This window comes from Schistocerca serialis, chromosome 11 (genome assembly GCF_023864345.2).
Source record: "Schistocerca serialis cubense isolate TAMUIC-IGC-003099 chromosome 11, iqSchSeri2.2, whole genome shotgun sequence".
NCBI classification, from domain to species: domain Eukaryota; kingdom Metazoa; phylum Arthropoda; class Insecta; order Orthoptera; family Acrididae; genus Schistocerca; species Schistocerca serialis.
Window position 1 is genome coordinate 153,450,843 of NC_064648.1, and position 26,425 is coordinate 153,477,267.

At 38.8% G+C, this 26,425-nt stretch overlaps 1 protein-coding gene across 2 annotated transcripts in view; it reads left to right on the top strand.

Annotated features, from left to right (window-relative positions):
• The first annotated feature begins 10,151 nt into the window (after nt 1-10,151).
• The window catches only part of LOC126427018 (uncharacterized), an 80,564-nt gene continuing 64,290 nt past the window's right edge, over nt 10,152-26,425 (top strand). The window contains exons 1-2 of one of the 2 annotated variants that reach the window (XM_050089173.1): nt 10,152-10,207; nt 18,001-18,223. In XM_050089173.1, coding sequence (XP_049945130.1) covers nt 18,185-18,223 — 39 coding nt within the window. In that variant the 5' untranslated portion in view covers nt 10,152-10,207; nt 18,001-18,184. Of the gene's footprint in view, nt 10,208-10,268; nt 10,435-18,000; nt 18,224-26,425 lie in introns of those variants that run through there. The other variant, XM_050089174.1, reaches the window with a different exon arrangement.

A 26,425-nucleotide genomic window follows, 5' to 3' on the forward strand; every position in this document is an offset into this window, starting at 1 on the left:
TTCTAATGGTAACATATTTATATTGAAATGAACTATTATATTATGAGTCCTCTGACAACACAAACAAAACCTAGTGCACAATATAAAATTACACAAATGTGGACATGTGTTGTTACATTGTTGTGAGAAAGAGCCCTTGTGGACGCAAATGAATAATAGAGTAATGTAATGGCTTTCTGATTTTGTTCTGCATAAAAAACTGTAATAGTGGAAAACATTTTTATTTGAATCAGTATTAAGTGGGTGGTAGCGTCTAGGAGAGCAAATGTTGACTCTCAGCTGAACTAACCTAATTTAGACAAAATAGGTTGGCAGGGGGGAAAAGAGGAAGTGTTATTTGTTTGAACCTGAGAGAATGTGATGAACAATCGTACATTAATGGATCGTCCTTGTAGACAACACAAAAGCAAAACATTTTCAACTTAAATGTCCTCGATTTGCTGCAATCAGTGATCCTGGTAAGAGATGAAAAATGCCAATTTGTAGAAGTACATGACAACTCGATGGAAAGTTATGCATTTGCAAATTCAGAAACAATGAAATTTTTACACAGATATGTCTCAAGGTAAAGTACTAAATTGTGGTTCTAGTCCAGTTGCAGCAATGGAAATTCTCTCACTGGAAAATAAATTACTAGAGTTTTACACTATTGGGTAACATGACCTCACTTCCTATAGCTACTCCTTCTCCCTCCGTACTCCAGGCTGTTGCCAGACAGCTGTCAAGATGGCCTGTGGTAAAGTGGAACCTTTATTAACATCAGTATGTTGTCTCCTGGTGACTTCCATAGACTGATATGAAAGTGTGTATCTCTGTTGCTTCCAGTTTCATTTGTACAGTGCATATGTCCACATGAATGTATTCTTTTTAAATGCCAAAAACTATCCACGTGGTTGCAATGTTTATTTATTCATTCAGGGATCATCTTACAGTGATGTAAGATTTGTCATTGTTATACTAACTCAGTCAAAATCATGCCAATGCAGTACATATAGATGTAATGCAAGAGTACAGAAAAGTTTAAGGACTTTCAGGTATGAGCATTAAATATGTATCCTTTGGTTTTCAATCAAGTTGGAAGACAGACGTTACAAAACCCTATACTAGCTGATTTGGTCACAGCTGTGACAGCAACTTCTACAGAAAATGTAGGTGAAGAAGACAGCACCTGAACTTACACAATACTCTTTAAACACAAGTACTCGGTATTTAGGTGAATAGATTCAGAGGAAATTTGCTTCAGTGTAAGGAAAAGAAAAGCTGAAAACTGTAACCTCAATGTTGGGATTAAGTAGTACTACCAGAAAAAGAATAAGAGGAAGAACTTAGAGAAAGTGGAGCAAACACACTAGATGAGATGTAAGTTTCAAAATTCAGACAGTATGTGTGACAAAATACAAATTTTGGCTGAAGTTCTGCAGGGGAGCCTAATCGCAGTATTGTTGCTAGTGCGACCCAAACATTCTATGTGTGTGATTCACACAGCGTAAAGTTTTTCTGCAATGTTTTAAGGTGGGATGTAATGGATTTTGGTCCAAAAAATCGATTTTTCAAAAATATTATTTTCATGATCTTCACAGTTTAATCATTATTGTGTGTGAATTTTATCGTGATAGCAGCATTAGAAATGCCTTCAAATTGTTAAACTGATTAACTCTGCACTGGCAGCCACTTCCACCTTTTCCAACATTTTGAAACTGCTTGCTGAAACGGAATTTTTGTCAGTGTGAAGGCTATTTTCTTTCGATATCTTTGCCTTTCATCTATATCTCTGGCTGGCATCTATATCTTCACCTGAAAATTTTCTTGCATGTAGTTTACTTATGTTTTGACAATACACATATTAGTAGATGGAGGGTTGAATTCGCAAACCTTTACGTGGAAGTCAAGATTTATGCATAATGAGTGATGGAAAAACTGTGCTTAGGAAACAAAAGTTTCGTGGAAATCGGGTTACCAATAAAAAAGAGGGGTCTAATGAAGCAGGGAATACAACCCGTCGGCTTTGACCAATGACGTCATACCTTAGTCATAGATAGTAATGTCTTCACTTCGAGACGTAGATAATGGAACAGTTCTGTGTTCCAATAAGCGCAATCATTAAAATAATTGAATGTGAATCTAAAAGCGATCGCTTGGTATTCGTTAAATTATTAATCGTGTGATTTAATTAAGTTAATTGTTTGTTTCTTATTCAGACGGTACTTAATAGTTTTCGTAGTGATATTGAGGTAATTTGGAGTATTAGTTTTTTCTGTAGAACAATTTTTAGTGTCTTATTTTCTTTTATAGGAATGGATTTGTCTATCCCAATGAATCTTGACGATTTAAGAGAAGCCATGGGCGAAGACATGTTGACCACAATTTGCTTCTTGCAAATGTGCGGTCTCATTGCTGAATACGTCCGATGTCGTGAGTGCGGCGAACATATGCGCCTCACCAGTGTATCAAGTCGCCACACTCACGACTTATTTGTATGGTAGGGCAGTAGAGACCGGTTATGGCGATCTATTACGAGGGGAACGTGGTTCGAGAAATGTAAGCTCGCCCTGAGAGACATAATGAAAATCACAAACGGTTGGTGTTTAAGATTTCCTGTGTGGCTCTGTTTGCATGAATGTCGTATGAGTCAGCATTGTGACGATGTAGTGTTTACAGTAGTACCAAATAGAAGTAAGGAAGTTTTGGTTAGGTTAACTGAAGATCAGGTTGCAGAGGGTTCTATTATTATTTTAGACGGGTTTTCTTTATATAGGGATTTAGGGGATAGGGGTTATCAACATCTAGTAGTAAACCACAACATTGAATTTAGATCTCTATCGCCAGGCGCCTGCACTAACAGGATAGAGGGTTACTGGTCAGCGGTAAAATCTCTTATAGGGAAAGGGAAACGTCAGATTTCGACTCTTGAAAGCCACCTCGATGAGTATTCGTGGAGACAAAGTATTCCGCGGACATATTGCCTGTTTGAGTGTTTTACTAAACACGTTGGCAAAATGTACCGTCCCAAACATCTCAGTTAATTTCAGAGAAGGGGAGGGAGGGAAGGGGAGTTGGGGAATGTGTGTGTGTGTGTGAGGAAGAGAGGGAGGGAGAGGTTTCGTAATGTCGTGTTTGTTGTGAGTGTGGGTATGTGATTTTCGTTAACTGTCTGTCTAGGCGAGCTTCCGTTATTCCTCGACGTTTCCGTGTGGTAAGTTCACTTTTCCATTTGCTTCTTTCACTGTATTTCACTATTTTGCCATATTTCACTGTTTTATTCCACCAATATGTGTATTTTCGTGTTGTGAAGTACGTAACAGAAATTTGACAGCTGTCGATCTTGTTTAGTTTTCCAGCTCTAGTATCAGTACGACATTTTCGAATGTGTACTTGCGAAGCCCCCGACACAACTAAACTTTGTATGCCGTGTTTCATTTAGGGTTTACTGAAGCGGAGGATATATCGTTCAAGTGAAGAACACAACAGTAATGCTAGTGAAAACGAAGAAATCGACTTCCGACACACTCGTTTTCCGTACTGTACTTAGGCAACACACTTCGAATGAGCTTTTAATTTGTATCGGGTGTTTCATTTACGGTTTAGTGAAACAGGCGATACATATTTCAAGTGAACAACAGGACAGCAATGCTACTTAAAACTAAGAAATCGACGTACGCTAAACTTGTATCCCGTACTGCACTTAAGCAATATAGTTCGAAAGAGTTTCAAGATACAACTGACATACCCGTGCATGTAACGTGATGTACTCTTTGCTAGTAATATATTCCATTCATTTCTTTCCATTGTATTTTGCGGAGAAATACTAAGACATAAATACCCGATATCGTTAACGTGAAAATACTACTGGCCCTTATATATGTGAAGTAAAGTTTTTCTCTCTCGCATTCCTTTGTTTCTGAACATTCTTCTCAGCTCTTTCATCTTTGTAATACATTCTCTCTGGCAAATTCTGACGTCATTGGTCAAAGCCGACAGGTTGTATCCCCTGCTAAACTAGACCCAAAAAGAGGAAGCAGCTTGAAATGAAGCATCGCAATCTGGGACAGGACAATTGCACAGGTGCGTGAATGATGTTGATATGTATTCCTCTGGGTTCAGACTTATTGATTTAGAGCTTCTCTGCAGGGCCATGAAGTTTTCATGTTCATGTGTTAGCTGTAAAAATACGGAATGGCTTATTGTTGTTGAAGAAAGAGGAGTGGGAAAAGCTTGTGATTTTAAATTAATTTGTAATTCGTGTGGCTATTAATTTTCATTTTCCTCCTCCAAAAAGACTGACACTGGTACCTATGAAAGCGATTTTAGGTTAACATGTGCTCTGAGATGCCTTGGAAAGGGCAGGGAAGGAGGTAATTTATTGTGTGGTTTTCTGAATATGCCTCCACCTTGTGCAAGGTCTGAAAAAGTAAATAAAGAAATGTCTGATGCTGTATGTGATACTGCCAAAGCTTCTATCAACAAAGCAGTGGAGGAACTGATGGAAATAAACCAAAAAGAAATTGATTCTGGGGTAGATATTCATGGCAGTGTATCTCCTACAAATGTTACTGACCTGTGTGTGTAGATGTTACCTGGATGATAAGGGGTCACACATCTCTGCATGGAGTTGCATCAGTTATTGGTATTGACTCAGGTAAAGTTGTAGATGTAGAAATTATGTCTGAATACCGCCACCAGTGTTCAACAAGTAAAGCACGCAGTAGCATGCTCTAAAATTATAGTGGCTCAAGTGGGGGCATGGAACCTGCTGCAGTTGTGAGGATGTTCTCCAGATCTGAGGACCAGTACGTTATTAGATACCTTGGTGATGAGGACTCCTCTTCATTCAAAGCTATAACAGATAAAAATCTGTACAATACGACAATAGAAAAGTTGGAATGTGTTGGCCACATCCAAAAGGGACTAGGTGGTAGGTTTTGTCGCTTGTCGAAAGAGAAAAAAGGTGAAGTACTTGAGGATGGAAAATCTCTTGGAGGAAAAGGCAGGCTTAGTCTGAAAGAAATTGATTCTCTTCAGTTATTTTATGGGAGAGCTATCACGAAAAACACACATAATTTAGAGGCAATGATGTGCGCTGAGTGGCCAGTTTTTTTTTTCCACAAAGTATCCACTAACCAAACACCAATGCACAATCTGTGACCGAAAGATGGTTGGTGTAAGTTCAACAACAGAAATGAGACATATTCAGGTAAACCTTGTTACCAGAACCTGTTATGAATGCAATTACGCACAGGTTCAGGTTTCTTGCAAACCCTGATTTAATGAGAAAGTGTCTTCATGGAAAGACACAAAATGCAACTGAAAACCTCAATAATTTAATTTGGGTTAGGTGTTCAAGAAGGACATTCTGTGGACTTGAAGTTCTCAAAATAGGTGTTTATGGTGCAGTTTTATGTTACAATAACGGAAATAATGGCAGTATTGAAGTGCTGAAGAGAGTTTATATAGGTCCTGGTGTGCTTACGACGAAAGTATTTTTCACCATCGACGAGAGCAGGGTCAAAAAAGCTAACAGATCAGTCAGTACCTTACCTGCATATACAGGCCAGGCAGATTCGAAGAGGACAGAAGAGAAACCTGGAGGATGAGGAGTATCAGTATGGAGGATTTTGAAATTGAGGTAATCTTTTTACATGTAGAAGTATGAGAAGAAAATCTTTGCTCTTCATTTTCTCTGTTTTACGTTTTTTATGTTATTAGAAGCTTTTTCTCAAAAAGCATATGCACTAATGCTATGAAATTTTCAGGAACTGCTCGCAATGTGTTGCTGACTCCCTGGAAATAAAACATTCGAGATCCTGCAATTACATTCTGATTTTTAGATGATTGTATGCAGAAAAAAGTTAATTTTGAATGTGCAAAATTAAAAACTTCGTTAATGATACAATTTGTGCCATAAATTAATAACTGTAGTTCTTATAACCTTCTCAAAACACTTGAGTAAAATTTTCAGATTGGTTGCGTGATTGGAATTGGAGTTAAGGGCTTTTTATTAAAAAGAAATTTAAAAAAATTAAATATTCTAACTTCTAGCAAAATATTAATCCTGCATATTTTATTATATTTTTCTGTTGTAACACAGCTCTTCTGCTTTACACATGCAAAATTTTAGATTGGTACATTAGTAAATATGGCTGTAATGATTTTTTAAATAAATGTTTACATTGTCCATTACATCCCCCCTTCAGGGTGGAAAAAGAATTTAGCAATACATCAAGAACACTGGTTATGGCCTTAAAAAAACATAATGTGATATTTGTTTCATGCCGTCCCAGTTTGCTAGCATGTTTCTTAGATCCACATCCCAATTATTAGTTTATATGCAGTTTTTGTTCCATAGACCCAAAAATGAGATGATTCTCATAGGTGTAGAACAAGTTGGAAAGTGTAACGTAAAAAACAAAACATCTGAATATAATGCTCACTACCCTGATCATTTGTCAGGATGTTGTCAAATTATGTGAATACATTACGGTAAACTGGAACTGCTAGTATTTACAGAATTTATGCATTGTCAGAATGGAAACATAGGTATGCAGTTTTGCTAAATTTATCATACACGAATTACCTAGTCCTGGCTGTTGTTTCCAAGTGCTGACAAAACTGAATTCCAACGCTCATTTAAGTACAATAAGATGGGTTGGAATGACACTGACGAAATTATATACAAATGTTAAACATCAGACAGCTCTACAACTAAGAAAATCAACAATTCATTTTACTAAGGTGTTTGCAACGACTTTACAACAATAACATATCACTCACCAGAAGCTACTACACTTTCGAACACTAAAGACTAATTTAAAGTAAAATAATCTCATGTCTGGAACATGCAAGCTATCATAAGAGTTCACTAGTAAAAATTCGCATGTTACAGATGGAAATACTAATGAAGTGTGCCATATACAGAAATATCTGATTGGTTTCATTAAGTATATCTACATTATCTCACATGTGTATTCTTTAATTTTGATGAGATAATCACAAACAAATGAAGAAAATGATTTTGGCTTCTTTATGCACAAGTTGACTTTAGGCACTCGAGATAATAGACTGCATCCTTGGCTTTGCTACTAAAAGATATTTTCAACAGACTTTCTTATACTAACAAGGGAACCTCCCCATCGCACCCCCCTCAGATTTAGTTATAAGTTGGCACAGTGGATAGGCCTTGAAAAACCGAACACAGATCAATCGAGAAAACAGGAAGAATTTGTGTGGAACTATAAAAAAATAAGCAAAATATACAAACTGAGTAGTCCACGCGAAGATAAGCAACATCATGGACATTCCGAGATAAGGAGCGCTGTGGTCCCGTGGTTAGCGTGAGCAGCTGCGGAACGATAGGGCCTTGGTTCAAGTCTCCCATCAAGCGAAAAATTTTTCTTTATTTTAGCAACGTTATGATCTATCCATTCGTTCATTGACGTCTCTGTTCACTGTAATAAGTTTAGTGTCTGTGTTTTGCGGCCGCACCGCAAAACCGTGCGATTAGTAGACGAAAGGACGTGCCTCTCCAATGGGAACCGAAAACTTTTGATCGCAAGGTCATAGGTCAACCGATTCCTCCACAGGAAAACACGTCTGATATATTCTATACGACACTGGTGACGGCATATGCGTCACATGACAGGAATATGTTGTCGACCCACCTAACTTGTACACTTGGCGAATGGGTAAAAAGATTCTTCTACGTTGCCCGATTTAGTTTTACTTGTGGATGTGATAATTACTCCAAAAAAAGTGATGAAAACATAAGAGTTTGTCACATAAACTGCAACAAATGAATCCAAAAGTCTCACACTCGCACACTTTTCCCTGTGCTCTGTCAAAACATATTTTTTTACGTTTTCAAATTTTTCCGTGTGTAGACCGTCAAATCCTGCATATGTCCAAGCAAATCTGAACATGTCCTGGAATTTTCGAGAGCGAAGTTGATTATGTGTGAGCGCCTGAACTTTGATAATTGTCTGAAAATAAAAAAATAAACTTTTTGCTCCAAGGAAGACTTGAACCAAGGACCTCTAGTTCTGCAGCTGCTCACACTAACCACGGGACCACGGCGCTCGTGTGTTCTGTCGGTTCTTGATGTTGCCTATCTTGCACATGGACTACTCAGTTTGTATATTTTGCTTATTTTTTCATAGTTCCACACAACTTCTTCCTGTTTTCTCGATTGATCTGTGTTCAGTTTTTCAAGGTGGATACACTGTGGCAACTTATAACTAAATCTGAGGGGGGTGCGATGGGGAGGTTCCCTTGTAAGTAAGTTGATGGAAACTGGCGCTCACTGTGATTAACAAACGCCAGATTTTTAAGATACTGCAGAAGAAGGTTCATGAAACAATTTTATTTTTGTTTTCACTTCACACACTCAATATAGATATTTTTATTTCTTTAGTAATATCCTCTTTTGGCAGTGGTACCAGAAAAATAGAAATTAGTACTAATTACTGATTTTTTCCCTAGTTTTCATGACTGGTATACCTGTGACACTAAGAAGTTTGGTGCTGGAACATGTGGGTGACCGTGGGCGGGGCTTAGCATATGGTTAAGTGAGCGGGATTTGTTCCAGGTCCAGAGCTGTCGCTAACGTTACGTCCTCAGCTGACGATGAAGCGCAAACTGTGAAAAGATTCGGCAATCAGTCTAAAGCTGTAAAACACTACCGTGGCCCAGAGGCAGCCAGTTCAAATCTCCAGTGCGAGATTCATCTGAATCGACAACACACACCTACTTTGACGATGTAGTGGCTAGATTAAGTGCAGTTATTCGTGTCTTGCAAAAGCGTGTAAAGTGTCAATGTGCAGATCACTACACTTCTTGCAAACTATTACGGGACAAGGAAAATTAGTGTCAATTCAAGTGCAGACAGCAACAGAAACTGTATTAGAAGGATCAAGTGAAGGACAAAAAAAATTTGAAGATTATAGGATGCTGTTGACTTGCTGTTAAGCCAGATTAGCATGCCATTGAAGGAGGAACGTGCAGAAATATGGAACGACTAAAATAAGCTGTTTGTTCTAAATTTATTACAGAACTTAGGCATACTGGTTTTGTCAGAATGTTTATGCTTCCATCAGTGCATACATTAGAGGGATGTGGAAGGCATACAAATAAAATGTGGGATAAGTGACATTATATATCACTATTGAAGCAGAAGGTACAGATAAACTAGTGAATATGGTTCGCGGGGAGAGCTTCTGTAAAGTTTGGAAGGTAGGAGACGAGGTACTGGCAGAAGTAAAGCTGTGAGGACAGGACGTGAGTCGTGCTTGGGTAGCTCAGTTGGAGCCGGCATGGTAGCTCAGCGTGTTCGGTCAGAGGTTTTAGCTACCCTCTGTAACAAAAAACTGAGTGAACGAATCAACGATCAACCTGAACAGGCGTCATCAACGTCCGCGAAGAACAAATTCAACGAACAATCTAGAACAAAATGAGATCAACAACAACAAAAAAAAAAAAACGTTGGTAGAGCACTTGCCCTCGAAAGCCAAAGGTCCCGAGTTCGAGTCTCGGCCGGGCACACAGTTTTAATCTGCCAGGAAGTTTCATATCAGCGCACACTCCGCTGCAGAGTGAAAATCTCATTCTAGTCAATATGTCATTGGGTGAAATGTCTCTAATGGCAAATTTAACATATGGCAGCAATTCTGTATTTGAGCACTTAGGGTTTACACACACAGCATATGTCTCCCACTATTTGGCAGTTTCTTGTCGCACTTAGAATAATATAATGTGGCAACAGGCGACAATGATTAAAACACAGTAGGCCTACGGAACGTCAAGTGGGGCGTTGATCCCTTTTGCTCATAGAGGTACGTATCTGTGCTTCATACGAGTGAATTGGTGAGTACATCCTTTTGATATCGACGTGGCAACCTGTAGTTGTATCCAACGTCACAAGTGTTTCTTCTCGAATGTGTTGTAGCTTGCCTATGGACTCATGATTTTTATCCCTACTTGCGCTTGTTTTAGAATCATTTTTAGAAACATCTATGTCTTCTGTTATTACACAAGTTCTTGGAGGCAAAAAACTAATTCAAATATTTCGTACGTCACGTAGGAAAGGGACATTATGCTTCTTTAGACGCATCTGACGTTGTCCTTAGTCGCCACTTGGAGCACTAGTGTCGCTCCACCTGTCAAACGGTGACAAGTAACAACTGTTAACACTAACAGCAGTTCGTGTCGCGACTTTTATGTAAGACCTGTAGACCATGAGTGTGGGATATGCAAATAAAGGCACGTGAGATAGAAGCGTGCGCAATCTATGTTATTTATGTCTATGGTGCTTCTGTTCATGGCTGTTCGAATTTGTTGGGAGCGGAATTCATTTGTTTCCAGCGTGATTTGCAATATTCATGAAATTGCGCTGAGGCTAAATAACATCTGTGGGAACTTTATTCTATTTATAGTGTACTGTGTAGTGTATGTTAATGTTTGATATCGTTGCTGTTGAGTTCCTGAGAATAGTTCTTATTACAATAATATTTTCGCACAGTGTAATAATGTACTGTTATCTTCCTTTTACTCTGAATCTGGCATCGTCAAGTCCCCACATTAATATCTGCAACTCGGAAACGATCTGCTGGCGATTTTTTCTGATTTCGGCAATTACGAAAACCTGAAAGTTAAGTTAATGTATATACAGTTACAGTTTGCTACATGACTGGCACCAAATCAAATCCTTTCCTTCGATTCAAGAACGGAAATGTTTCATCGGCAGACAGTGTATAGGTTAAAAAAGACCCCAGTTAATTAATTTGTTGGTTCATTCATTCAAGGGTCATCTCACAATAATGTAGAATTTCTCATTATAAATCAATGAAAATAATAAGTGCAAAACAAATACATAATGCATAATCTTAGAACATATAATTCTGCTTTAAAAGGATAGCATAGGTGGTCGGACGTGGCAACAGTGAAGGAACCCTCTCGCATCTACCCGAAGTGACTTAGGAAAACCACAGAAAACCTATATCCAAACGGTCAATTCATCCTCCTAAATATTTCTGCGGCGTAACACCACCACGTCATTTGTTTGGTCCCTATGTATAACGTTCATTGATATAAAAACAGTTTCACTCTTCATCGCTGCACACATCAAACACTGCTGTCAATGTGTCTGGAACCGCGAACTTGATGTTATATTCCCCGCTGTAAATCCAATATGTTTAGAAAACTCGCATGTCCTTCCCTTAGTTAAACTGAAAAGCTGTCAGCATCTGACCATAATGAGAGAGATTTTGAACCTGGGAGAATGACAAGGCATTACTATTGAACACTGTAGTTATTGACATGATCGTGCAAAGTTGTTACAGGATTGTAATGTGACAGGGTGCTGTTATTATCGCCTTCCATTATTAATCACCACTCTGACTTCTCTGAGGAATACTTGATTGTGTAGTGTGCTTTACTTATAATTTTTTTTTATTACCTGATAGAAAATGCTGTTTTCAGTTTTGTTGGTTTTATCTTAGTAAAAGTAAGTTCAAACTAGTTCTTGTTCCATGATTATGTATAGAAAAATTAGTAAAAAAGCTGTAGTGATATTTTCACTGTTACGCACAACGGACTGGTAGACATACTCACTTGGTGCAGCACTTAAATTGTACCCACAAGAATTGAGTTTTAAGTGAGGATAGTATGACACTAAAAGACCTTTTCTGAACAGTGTGTGTGTGTGTGTGTGTGTGTGTGTGTGTGTGTGTGTGTGCTGCTGGTCAAACATTGTCCCATAACACATTAAACACACAGAAGTTTTAAGTTTTCTGTAATATTGGAATAGTTAATAAGAGGCGTTAAATCGAGTTACCCTTAGCGAGCGTTTCATAGTTCCCTCCTCTTTACCTCTGCCCCCCCCCCCCTTTATTCATGTTACGTACACCATATGTAGGGTGGGCATGTGTCAAAGCAGCCAAATGTTAGGTAATATATTTATTGCTATTTCCTTTATTGAATGTACTCAAGGATCAAACGAAAAGTCCATTATTTCAGCCCCTTCTGATGTATAAAACAGTTTTTAAAAAATGGAAATTGATCACTGTTTGAAGAATGTCACAAAACAAAAATGCCCGTAACTTTAAAAAGATTGATGCTAGCCAGCTAAAACTGGTGATATAGTGAATGCTGTAGTATACACCTTAAATTGATATGTAATAGTAATGCTGTAACATTCACCATCTTATTAAAATGAAAGTACATTTTGGAAACTGTCAGAACCACAGTTTTTTTTTACTAAAACAAGGTTTTTCTAAAATTTGTATTTACCAACAGCATTGTATTCTCAACAACGTGTTCTTGAGATACAAAATTAAGAACATTAAACCACATAAAAGAACTGAGAAAGTTTCGTAGCAAACAGTGAAATAGCACTTTAGTTCTAAAACTAAGCTGAGGTATTAATCTTATAGTATAAGCCTGATAGGATATTACGTAATAAACACCACCTGAAATAGAAGCAACTGCATCCGAATGACTTTAATGAACATCATTTATATTTTTGTTGTCAAGTTTTTGTTTACTCATTAGTCTAAGGATCATCTCACAATAATACAGAATTTATGATAAAATGAAAATGGGTAGCTCAAATTTACACATAGACCTACACAGAATATTTCAAGTCGTCCAGGTCACCTCATCCACCACCTGAGATTTGGACGAAACAGCTTATTCGTCCTGTCATGAACATAAATAACCATACCAAATTTTAGCATTTTATGTCTTTTTTAGTGGCATTTCAAAGTTTGGAAGTTTTGTCATTTTCAACACTGTGATGGTACAAAATAACACTTTCTAACTTTTTGAAAATAAATTACATTTTTTTTGTTTATCATGCAGGCAGTGTGGAATTTGGAGGTTATGTACTCTATAGTGTAAGTATTGTAGAAAATAATTTGCCATACCTTTTAATGAAACCACCGAGACCGGAAAGAAATGTAGCCTACACTTACATTTTGTATTTGATTTTGCAAAAAGCAACAACAACAACAACAAATCCTCTACCGTTACATTGAATATTGTATACAATGTAAGGAATGTTCCTTAAATCCCCCTCCCCTCCTCCAAAATATTACTCAAAGCACAGGCTATCACTTGGGAAAATAAAGTTAATGGGGTTTTTGTTGCTTTGTTTTTTAGAGAGTCATAATGAGACCCCTTCCAATTAGCTGATTATACTGGCTCACATGAATACATGTCATCTCCATTGCCTTCACAGTGATTACGTAACATCTGACACTGTTCATGCCCCTTATATATCCTGTCAGACCTCGTAACAACACTAAACACAAACAACATTAATGCCCTCTGGTGGGTATTGTACATGTCACATAGAATTGCAACTCTTGTCATTTATATGGCATCCAGTGGTGTGCACATATACAAAGTTTCATTGACATCTGACCATGTCTTCTGGGTTCTTCACTTTTTTGTCAGGCTGTGTATTAAAAGCCTGAAACTACCAGAGAAATATGGGAAAATATATGTTTTCAGTAGGATTATAAATATGACAGTGAAATGCTCTTAGATATTAAACAAAAATACAATTGTTCCAGAATGAATTTTTCACTCTGCAGCAGTGTGTACGCTGATATGAAACTTCCTTACAGATCAAAGCTGTGTGCCGAATCGGGACTCGAAACCAGGACTTTTTCCTTTCTTGGGTAAGAGCTGTGCCAACTGAACTACCCAAACGAGACTTACGCCCTGTCCTCATAGCTCTTCTTCCAGTGTTGCCTCACCTCCTAACTTCCAAATTTCATATAAGTTCTTCTGTGGACATTGCAGGACAAGCACTCTTGGAAGAAAGGATATTGTGGCGAATGGTTTAGCCATAGCCTGGAGAATGTTTCCAGAATGAATTTTTTGCTCTGCAGTAGAGTGTGTGCTGATACGGGACTTCCTGGCAGATTAAAACAGTTGAATTGATAACAGGACTTGCAACAAAGTTTTGTACCACACAGCAAAGTCTGATACCTCTCCACAATCTCTCACAATATGAATGATGGTGAAAGACATGACTTTGCTTTGGGGACATAAAGCGAACAAAGAGATATGGAATTAACATAATTCGCTTCCACTTTGTGGGTTCTTCAAACAGTAGGCTGTCTATGGACTATTTGAGGCGAACTACTACTGCTCAGTTTTTCTGACTGCATCAGCTCTACTTTCATCATTCAGATTCTTCCATAAATAAATAATTTTATTTTTATCTTCTTTAAATAATCAGATTCCCATATTGATAAATTTTTTTAAAACTCCACACAACCTCATATTACTTACAAAGAGATTTTTCAGGAGTACAATTTCAACTGTTCCCTGTGTGGTATTAATGTGATTTAAATGTTCAGAAAAGTAAAATTTTGCACTTCATAAAATGCAAAAAAAAAAAAAAAAACATTGCATCCTATGACTAAAATATCAATGAGCTTGTGGAAATCAGCCAACTCATACAAATATCTGGGTGTAACACTATGTACATCGATACTCGACAGTTCACCTTATGTTGTTGTATGGCTGAGGATAACCTGCACCACTACTAGCCATTTCCTTTCCAGTTGCAATAGAACGACTGTGTGTATGATTCTGTACAAGCCCTAATTTGTCATATCATTGTGGTCCTTATGCGCAGTATACATTGGAGGCAACAGAAGTGTCCTGCAGTCAGCCTCAAATGCTGGTTCTCTAAATTTTCTCAGCAATGTTCCACAAAAAGAATGTCACCTTTCCTCCAGGGAATCACATTTGAGTTCCCAAAGCATCTCTGCAACACTTGCGTATTGTTCGAACCTCCCAGTAACAAATATAGCAACCCACCTTTGGATTGCTTTGATTTCTTCCTTTAATCAGACCTGGTACAGATCACAATCCCCCCAGCAGCACACTAGCATCCTAATGTGGTCTCCTTTACTGACAAACTGCACTCTTATAGAATCCAACCAATAAACTACAGTCGATAATTCGCCTTTCCTAACGCAATCCAAACACTCTTGTCCCATTTCGTACCGTTTTGCAACGTTACGCCCAGGTATTTAAACAATGTCATCGTGTCAAGCCGGACACTGCTAATGCTGTATCCGAACATTACAGGTTAGTTTTTCCTACTCATCCACATTAACTTACATTTTTCCTTTCATCACACCAACTAGAGATTTTGTCTAAGTTATCTTGCATCCACCTACAATCACTCAATTTTGATGCCTTACCATACACCATAGCATCGTCAGCAAGCAACCACAGATTGTTGCTTAGATTGTATGCCAAGTCATTTATGAATATAAAGAATAAGAATGATCCTATGACGCTTCCCTGGGGCACTTCTGACGATACCCTTGTCACTGATGAACACTTGCTGTTAAGAACAACATACTGGTTTCTATAACTAGAAGTCTTCGAGCCACTCACATACTTGTGAACCTATTCCATATGCTTGTATTTCCTTTTAAGAGTCTGCAGTGGTGCACGGTGCTGAACACTTTTCTGGAAATGTAGAAATATGGAATCTTTCTGTGCCCTTCATCCATAGTTCACAGTATATCTTGTGAGAAAAGGGCAACCTGAATTTAGCATGAGAATGCTTTCTGAAACCATGCTGATTCGCAAACATAAGCTTCTTGGTCTCAAGAAAAATTTATTATATTTGAAATGAGAATAAGTTGAAGGATTCTGCAGCAAACCAATGTTAGGCACATTGGTCTATAATTTTGTGTGTCTGTTCTTTTGCACTTATGCACGGGAGTCACTCGTGCTTTCTTCCAGTTGCTTTGGGATTTCATCCAGTTCTGGTGACTTAAGTTGTTTTCAACTCCTTCAGTTGTTTTTCCATGCCTGAGATGCTTGTCTGTTTGATGGTCAAATGATTGCACATTCAAACAATTTTCCTGTGTGAATGATTTCTTGAACGTGAAATTTAAAACTTCCAGTCTTTGTTTTGCTATCTTCAACTGCCACACCAGACTGGTCAGCAAGTGACTGGATAGAAGCCTTTACACCTCAACAATTGTACATAGGACCAGAATTTTCTCAGTAAAAGAAATGGAATGATCACATAAGCTCAGTTGTGGGTATAACAGGTGGTGGACTTCGGTTTATTGGTAGAATACTGGGGAAGTGCACTCAGTCTACAAAGGAGGTTGCTTGCAAATCACTCATGTGACTCATTCCAGAATATTGCCCAAGTGTGTGGGACCCGCACCAAATAGGACTAAGGGGATGTTGAACTTATACAGAGAAGGTCAGCATGAATGACCAAAGGTTTCCAGAATGAGATTTTCACTCTGCAGCGGAGTGTGCACTGATATGAAACTTCCTGGCAGATTAAAATTGTGCGCCGGACCGAGACTCGAACTCGGGACTTTTGTCTTTTGCGGGCAAATGCTCTACCATCAGATCAGAAGGTCCGCAGCTCGTGGTCATGCGGTAGCGTTCTCGCTTCCCACGCCCGGGTTCCCGGGTTCGATTTCCGGCGGGGTTAGGGATTTTCTCTGCCTCGTGATGACTGGGTGTTGTGTGATGTCCTTAGGTTAGTTAGGTTTAAGTAGTTCTAAGTTCTAGGGGACTGATGACTACAGATGTTAAGTCCCATAGTGCTCAGAGCCATTTGAATCAGATCAGAGGTTTGTTTGACCTGTGGGAGAGTGTCACAGACATGCTGAAGAAATTGAACTGGCAGACTGAAAAAGCCTACTAACACAAGTTTCAAGAATTGGCTTTAAATGAGTACTCTAAGAATGACCGAGTGAGGGGGCACAGTGGTTAACACACTGGACTCGCATTTGGGAGGACGACGGTTCAAATCCTCGTCCGCCCATCCTGATTTAGGTTTTCTGTGATTTCCCTAAATCGCTTCATGCAAATGCTGTGATGGTTCCTTTGTAAGAGCATGTTCGACTTCCTACCTCATCCTTCCCTAATCCGACGGGACCAATGTCTTCACTGATTGGTCCCCTCCCCCAAATGGACCCACCAAACAACTCTAAGAATCAAAGGGGAAGAAACCCTAATAACTGGTACAATGGGACAGACTCCCTGCCATGCACTTCACAGTGGTTTGTAGAGTATAGATATTTGTGGTACTAACTGTTAATAGCTTTCAATTCATACATTCAACATTTGCATATTTATTAATTATTTTTTTATGTCCATGGAAGTATGGGGATGAAATGCTCTGACATTCCCCTAGGCGCACCATGCAGTAACTGCTGTGATCTCGGAATATCTGCTGACTAACACTCTGTGTGCCACTTGTTGTCACTCAGAGTGTACCCCAAATAAAAAGACAAATATAGGAACTTATAAATAAATTATTCATGTTTTCTGACAACTAGCACATTTTTGTCCTCCTCTCTTATTTTTAATTAGATATTACAATTGCATTAGCACACACTTGCTCATTTGTAGACGATTAGAGTACAAAAATTTTCACACTTTTAACGTATATGGAACATTACCCAAAATTTAATTCTGCTAAATTGTGTAACCTTTTGGCAGTTGTGAACTGTGAACCCTGCTATGGTAATGATGATAATTTTTCAACTGTCTTTCCATTTTTGTAACTTTTGGACCACGGATATATAAAATTACAATATTTCAGTGTCTGTGTTGGTCAGAATTATGATGCTTAGACACATGCTTGGGTAGCCTAATGTTAAAGCAATGATCATCAATAAGCAGGAAATGCAGGTTCGAGTCCCTGTCCCACAAAAAGTTTCGTTGTCATCATTCCATTATACTGCCGATGATTCTCGGTATTCAGAACTGTGAATACATTTTATGTAGGTGTATAAAAAGCCCTATTGTCAAAAACATAAATTTAACTGTGTGTTATTGTTTGAAACATGAAACAAAAGAGTGAATATTAAGTGAGATAATTTTACTCTTTTTCTCTAGGATTTTTATTATGTTTGTGCATGCTTGTTATTTGCTAGCTGCCATGACATCCTGTCCTTTTCCCACTGTATGCATAAGATGACTAATTAGATATTTCGCCCACAGATGACTGATAAATTTGGTCGAACACTTCCAAGGATGTTGTTTCTGCAGTGTGTAACATTTGCTGCAAACTGGGAGTAGTATCTCATATTCAGGAAGGAGGAATACCTGATTCCCTGTTCAGTGATGCCTGGATGCAGTTGAAGCAGGGATTGAGATTTACTGGCAACTGTAAGGAACTCTTCTAATGGATGACCTTATCAAAGGAACAACTGTCTCGAGGCAAGTGCACCGTTAAAGTTTCATATATACTTATGTATTCTAATGGCTAATGCTGTGTCAATGAATCCACTCACTCCTGTCATTGGCTGTTCATTTCAGTTCCACGTAATTGTACATGTATTTGTTTTATTTTTTTTATTTATTTAGTCCAAGAATCATTTTTAGGACATTGTTTTTACATATGATGTAGGACAAGGCTAAAGATAATTAATTAATGATTAGAGCAGTTGTTGTAACTAGATGGTCAACACACTCAGTGTGATAATAATATAAATTGACATACTACATTGCTTATACATTTAATAGCAGAGGTTAGCAAGAGAGATTACATGATAAACTCAAAGTAAATTACGTATTATGACGGTCCAGAGATGGAGTAGAAGTAGTGGTCAAGCAAGAATTGTTTCTACTTTACCTTAAATATTTTTAATGTTGATAGGTGTTTTAAGTGAGGCGGCATATAGTTAAATAACATAACTCCAGTACGATACACTCCTCATTTGTGTAAGTTTGTGCTTACTGTGTTTATGTGTAGGTTCAGCTTCTGCCCAGTTTCATATACATGTATATCATTTGTATCACTGACATTTGAGACTTTTTTCCTTTAATTTTGAAAACAGGGTTTGCAGGATGGAGGTTTTTATATGGTGTGAAAGTTAATTGCCCCAGTTTTATCCGATTTTATGATGAGGCTGTTGGTGTTGAACCAATGTGTGAAACTACGCATAACTGATGCTGCAGTTTTCTGCAGATTGTTGTCACTGTGCGATTTAATTAGAATGTTTGTGTCATCTGCAAAAAGTACTGTGATTCCATCATGTATTTTATCACGCAAGTCATTTACATACAGCAAAAATAGGACAGATCACAGCACTGACACTAATGGGACTCCATACTTGATAATTTTTTTTCCTCATTACTGCAAAGACTAGAACTTCCTGTGTTTCACTTGTGTTTGAGTTCTATTTCTGTACTGTCTTGACGATTATTGAGGTCTGACTCGATTTACCTTTCGGACTGGCCTCGAATTCCATAATTATTTTACTTATGCAAGAGAATTTCATGATCAGTAACATCAAAGGCTGTACTAATGTCAAAAAATATTCCAGATGGTATCCTCTTCTTGATGTCTTCCGAATACCTCTTCCTATATTGTTCTTTCCCTTTCTTTTCCACCACTTTCCCTTCAAGAATGTGAACGGTGAAAGTGTTGTGTCTGATGACATGCCTAATAAATTTTAGTTTTCTCTTTTAATTTTTTGTTAATATTTGTTGACTACCCTTAAGACTTCCAGGTTGCTTGTCGTTTCCTGTCATTTTCCACTGTGTCCACATTTCTGCAACTTCAAGTTGATTCCTATCCAATGTATCCAGATCAAAGTTTTACTCCCATAGTGCAGTTTACTCCATACAAATGATTTTCTGACATCTGTAATCATATGTTTGCTGGTTAAAGCATCTACCCTAGTCATAAATGCCTGCAGTCCTTCTCATCACTTTCATTAAGCATGTACAGTCCTGTGGGATTACACTACCGAGATAACAAAATTGTTTCATCTGATCAGTTCTGACGTCATCAATTTTTATGTTGGTTTTAATTTCTTCTGTATTTTTCTGTACTACCATTGCTTTCATTTTCCATGTGTTCATTTTAATGTGCTACATTGCATCCTGTTTCTAGCATTTGTAGACTTAGAGAAAGCTTTTGACAATGTTGACTGGAATACTCACTTTCAAATTCTAAAGGTGGCAGGGGTAAAATACAGGGAGCGAAAGTCTATTTACAATTTGTACAGAAACCAGATGGCAGTTATAAGAGTCGAGGGGCATGAAAGGGAAGCAGCGGTTGGGAAGGGAGTGAGACAGGGTTGTAGCCTCTCCCCGATGTTATTCAATCTGTATATTGAGCAAGCAGTAAAGGAAACAAAAGAAAAGTTCAGAGTAGGCATTAAAATCCATGGAGAAGAAATAAAAACTTTGAGGTTCGCCGACGACATTGTAATTCTGTCAGAGACAGCAAAGGACCCGGAAGAGCAGTTAAACGGAATGGACATGGTCTTGAAAGGAGGATATAACATGAACATCAACAAAAGCAAAATGAGAATAATGGAATGTAGTCGAATTAAATCGGGTGATGCTGTGGGAATTAGATTAGGAAATGAGACGCTTAAAGTAGTAAATGAGTATTGCTATTTGGGAGGAAAAATAACTGATGATGGTCGAAGTAGAGAGGATATCAAATGTAGACTGGCAGTGGCAAGGAAAGCGTTTCTGAAGAAGAGAAATTTGCTAACATCGAGTATTGATTTAAGTGTCAAGAAGTCGTTCCTGAAAGTATTTGTATGGAGTGTAGTCATGTATGGAAGTGAAACATGGATGATAAATAGTTTAGACAAGAAGAGAATAGAAGCTTTCAAAATGTGGTGCTGCAGAAGAATGCTGAAGATTAGATGGGTAGATCACATAACTAATGAGGAGGTATTGAGTAGAATTGGGGAGAAGAGGAGTTTGTGGCACAACTTGACTAGAAGAAGGGATTGGTTGGTAGGACATGTTCTGAGGCATCAAGAGATCACCAATTTAGTATTGAAGGGCAGCGTGGAGGCCAAAAAGTGTAGAGGGAGACCAATAGATGAATATATTAAGCAGATTCAGAAGGACGTAGGTTGCAGTAGGTATTGGGAGATGCAGAAGCTTGCACAGGATAGAGTAACATGGAGAGCTGCATCAAACCAGTCTCAGGACTGAAGACCACGACAACAACAACAACAACAACAACAACAACAACAACACATTGCATCCTCTAACCATTTTATTTTCTTTATCTTCTCCCTCAGGATCTGAATAGCTGTCTCAGTGAACATATTAAATAAATATGGGGATAGGGGACTTCTTAGTCTAACTCCTTTTCTGAACCTGGACTCTTCCTGTACCTTACTGATGTTTATTTTTCAAACAATGGAAAATCCAGAAGGGAATGTAACAGTATTATGAAAAGGATATGTGCTACTCACCATATAGCTGAGATACTGAGTAAGAGATAGGCACAACAAAAAGACTGATGGAAAATGAGCTTTTGGCAACAAGGCCTTCGTTGAAAATAGACAACTACATGCACATGCACACCTGCAGCGCCTCCTCCCCCCCCCCCCCCCCCCCCCCCACACACACACGCGACCACAGTGTGTGGCAGCTGAAGGCAGACTGCGAGCAGCAGTGCATGGTAGGAGAGACAACTATGTGGGGGTAAGGAAGAGGCTGGGGTAGGGATAGCAGGGTAGTGGTGGGGGACGATAAAATGCTACTAGTGAGAGTGTGCAGGGACAAGGTGAAGAGAGGGTAGGCCAGCTAGGTGCAGTCGAGTGGTTAGACAGGGGGGGGAGAGGGGGTGGTTGCAGATAAAGAGAGAAACAAAAAGTTTGGGCTGGTGGAATGGAAGGCTGTGTAATACTGGAATGCGAACAGGGAAATGGCTGGATGGGTAAGGACAATGGCTAATGAAGGTTGAGGCCAGGAGGGTTACAGGAACATAGGATATATTGCTGGGGAGTTCCCACCTTCACAATTCAGAAAAGCTGGTGTTGGTGGGAAGGATCTAGGTGGCACAGGCTGTGAAATGAAGAACACTGTGTTGGGCAGCGTGCTCAGCAACTGGGTGGTCCAGCTGTTTCTTGGCCACAGTTTGTTGGTGGCCATTCATGTGGACAGACAGGTTGTTGGTTGTCATGCCCATGTAGAATGCAGCAGAGTGGTTGCAGCTTAGCTTGTAGATCACATGACTGGTTTCACAGGTAGTACAAGTATGAGGTGGTAATTACAGTATGTAAAGGTCTCAGTGAGACCCTTGGTATATTTTGAGAGGGACTGCTCATCACTACAGATGCGACAGCCACAGGTGGCTAGGCTGTATGGAAGGCACTTTTTGGTATGTAATGGGTGGCAGCTGTTGAAGTGGAGGTACTGCTGGTGGTTAGTAGGTTTGATGTGGACGGAGGTACTGATGTAGCCATCTCTGAGGTGGAGGTAAACGTCTAGGAAGGTGGCTTGTTGGGTTGAGTAGGACCAGGTGAAGCAAACGGGGGAGAAGTTGTTGAGGTTATGGAGGAATGTGAATAAGGTGTCCTCACCTTCAATCCAGATAGCAAAGATGTCGTCAGTGAGTGAATCTGAACCAGGTGAGGGGTTTAGGATTCTGGGTTTTTAGGAAGGATTCCTCTAGATGGCCCATGAATAGGTTAGCATAGGATGGTGCCATGCGGGTGCCCATAACCGTACCACGGATTTGTTTGTAGGTAATGCCTTCAAAGGAGAATTAGTTGTGGGTGAGGATATAGTTGGTCGTGTGAGAAAAGTGTAAGTTGGGTTTCACATGACTGATCTTTTCAGAATATATGCTGGTTGACATGGAGGAGGTCATTCTGTTAAAGATACATCATTATGTTTGAGCTCAGAATATGTTCTAAGATTCTACAACAAATCAATATAAAAGATATTGGACATAGTTTTGTGAATCATCTCTACTACCCTTCTTATAGACAGGTGTGATCTCAGCTTTTTTCCAAGAACTGGGCATAGTTTTCTGTTTGAGGGATCTACAATAGATAATGGTTAGAAGAGAGAATAACCCAGCCACAAACACTATATAGAAAATGACAGGGAATCTGTCGGACCCTGGAGCTGTGTTCAGTTTTAACAATTTCAGCTGTTTCTCAACACCACTGACACTAATACTTATTTCAGTCATCTTTTCAGTGGCACGAGGATTAAATTGGAACGGTTCTCCCGGGTTTTCCTTTGTAAAGGGCAATTTTAAAATGGAGTTATGGCATTTCAGATTTTGCTTCTCACTACCTTTTGCAGGAATTTCCTTTTTTGTAATTCGAGGACACACTATTGGGATCTTTTTGGTTAGGGATAGACACACTGCTGCATAGAGGATTGATAGTCTGACTACTGCGTTGTAGTTTGATATTCAACAATAGACATTTCGAGGTGTACGTTTTTCCTCAAGCATAATTGCCCTATCTAGTTTGATTTTCCTTTGTTCGAGAGCTACCATTTCACTGAGATCATCTGACAAGGGGACCACACGCATATCAGATTTTTGTCATGTTTTAAATTTACGGTACGTGAAGTTCAGAACTTGAATGTCTCTCCCAAAGCACTATAGTACATGCAACTCTCAAAAATTCTTGTGATAATTGAATTTGAAATTTTCCTGGGCATGTTTAATTATGCTAAAATAAGTTTCAACAATATAAGGAAAAGATAGATTGCTATTCACTGTAAAGATGACATGTTAAGGTGTAGACAGGCCCAACAAAAAGACATGTACACATAAGGTTTCAGCCAGAGGCTTCTTCAGAAAATTAAACACACACATCTCATATACATCGGACCGCCATGTCCATCTGGGCCAGGCAGTCGTGTGTGTAAGGTGTGCTTGTTTGTGTGAATGAATGTATGTGTTTCCTTTTCTGGAGAAAGACGGAGCCAAAAGCTAATGTGTAAGTGCATCCATTGTGCCTGTCTGCAACTCAGTGTGTTGTCTTAACTGTGCGTGGCAATCTGTCTTTTTGTTATATTGTTGATATTCTGATCTGGAGTTTCCATTTTTTAAAATAAGGTTCATTTTTTTCGATGGGCAGTGCCACACCGTGGTAGAGGGCTCGTGCACCATGTGGAGGTATGTGTTTGATTCCTGGTAGAATCATATTTTTAAACAAAGTTGTATGTTGTATGAGCATTTCCGTGAAGCATAGAATACATAACGTGTGCAAGACTGGTAATTGAGTGAAGCTTGTTCTGCTTACTATTTCTCTCTCTCTCTCTCTCTCTCTCTCTCTCTCTCTCTCTCTCTCTCTCTCATTGTTTGAATACATACACCATATATCATATATATTCTATTTAACACATATAACTGCCATTTTTATGAAAAGTGGATATCTTCTTATTTCTAATTATTTATTGCACTGCATGATTAAATGATGATGGTGTCCTCTTGGGTAAAATATTCTGGAGGTAAAATAGTCCCCCCATTCCGATCTCCGGGCGGGGACTACTCAAGCGGAGAAAGAAAACTGGCGTTCTACGGATCGGAACGTGGAATGTCAGATCCCTTAATCGGGCAGGTAGGTTAGAAAATTTAAAAAGGGAAATGGATAGGTTAAAGTTAGATATAGTGGGAATTAGTGAAGTTTGGTGGCAGGAGGAACAAGACTTTTGGTCAGGTGAATACAGGGTTATAAATACAAAATCAAATAGGGGTAATGCAGGAGTAGGTTTAATAATGAATAAAAAAATAGGAGTGCGGGTAAGCTACTACAAACGGCATAGTGAATGCATTATTGTGGCCAAGATAGACAGGAAGCCCATGCCTACTACAGACATACAAGTTTATATGCCAACTAGCTCTGCAGATGCCGAAGAAATTGATGAAATGTATGATGAGATAAAAGAAATTATTCAGGTAGCGAAGGAAGATGAAAATTTAATAGTCATGGGTGACTGGAATTCGAGAGTAGGAAAAAGGAGAGAAGGAAACATAGTAGGTGAATATGGATTGGGGCTAAGAAATGAAAGAGGAAGCCGCCTGGTAGAATTTTGCGCAGAGCATAACTTAATCATAGCTAACACTTTGTTTAAGAATCATGAAAGAAGGTTGTATACATGGAAGAAGCCTGGAGATACTAGTAGGTATCAGATAGATTATATAATGGTAAGACAGAGATTTAGGAACCAGGTTTTAAATTGTAAGACATTTCCAGGGGCAGATGTGGACTCTGACCACAATCTATTGGTTATGAACTGTAGATTAAAACTGAAGAAACTGCAAAAAGGTGGGAATTTAAGGAGATGGAACCTGGATAAACTGATTAAACCAGAGGTTGTACAGAGTTTCAGGGAGAGCATAAGGGAACAATTGTCACGAATCGGGGAAATAAATACAGTAGAAGAAGAATGGGTAGCTCTGAGGGATGAAGTAGTGAATGCAGCAGACGATCAAGTAGGTAAAAAGACGAGGGCTAGTAGAAATCCGTAGGTAACAGAAGAAATATTGAATTTAATTGATGAAAGGACAAAATATAAAAATGCAGTAAATGAAACAGGCAAAAAGGAATACAAACGTCTGAAAAATGAGATCGACAGGAAGTGCAAAATGGCTAAGCAGGGATGGCTGGAGGGAAAATGTAAGGATGTAGAGGCTTATCTCACTAGGGGTAAGTTAGATACTGCGTACAGGAAAATTAAAGAGACCTTTGGAGAAAGGGGAACTACTTGCATGAATATCAAGAGCTTTGATGGAAACCCAGTTCTAAGCAAAGAAGGGAAAGCAGGAAGGTGGAAGGAGTATATAGAGGGTCTATACAAGGGTGATGTACTTGAGGACAATATTATGGAAATGGAAGAGGATGTAGATGTAGATGAAATGGGAGATATGATATTGCGTGAAGAGTTTGACAGAGCACTGAAAGACCTGAGTCGAAACAAGGCCCCGGGAGTAGACAACATTCCATTAGAACTACTGACAGCCTTGGGAGAGCCAGTCCTGACAAAACTCTACCATCTGGTGAGCAAGATGTATGAGACAGGTGAAATACCCTCAGACTTCAAGAAGAATATAATAATTCCAATCCCAAAGAAAGCAGGTGTTGACAGATGTGAAAATTACCAAACTATCAGTTTAATAAGTCACAGCTGCAAAATACTAACGCGAATTCTTTACAGACGAATGGAAAAACTGATAGAAGCCGACCTCGGGGGAGATCAGTTTGGATTCCGTAGAAATGTTGGAACACGTGAGGCAATACTGACCCTACGACTTATCTTAGAAGAAAGATTAAGGAAAGGCAAACCTACGTTTCTAGCATTTGTAGACTTAGAGAAAGCTTTTGACAATGTTGATTGGAATACTCTCTTTCAAATTCTGAAGGTGTCAGGGTAAAATACAGAGAGTGAAAGGCTATTTACAATTTGTACAGAAACCAGATGGCAGTTATAAGAGTCGAGGGACACGAAAGGGAAGCAGTGGTTGGGAAGGGAGTGAGACAGGGTTGTATCCTATCCCTGGTGTTATTCAATCTGTATATTGAACAAGCAATAAAGGAAACAAAAGAAAAGTTCAGAGTAGGTATTAAAATCCATGGAGAAGAAATAAAAACTTTGAGGTTCGCCGATGATATTGTAATTCTGTCAGAGACAGCAA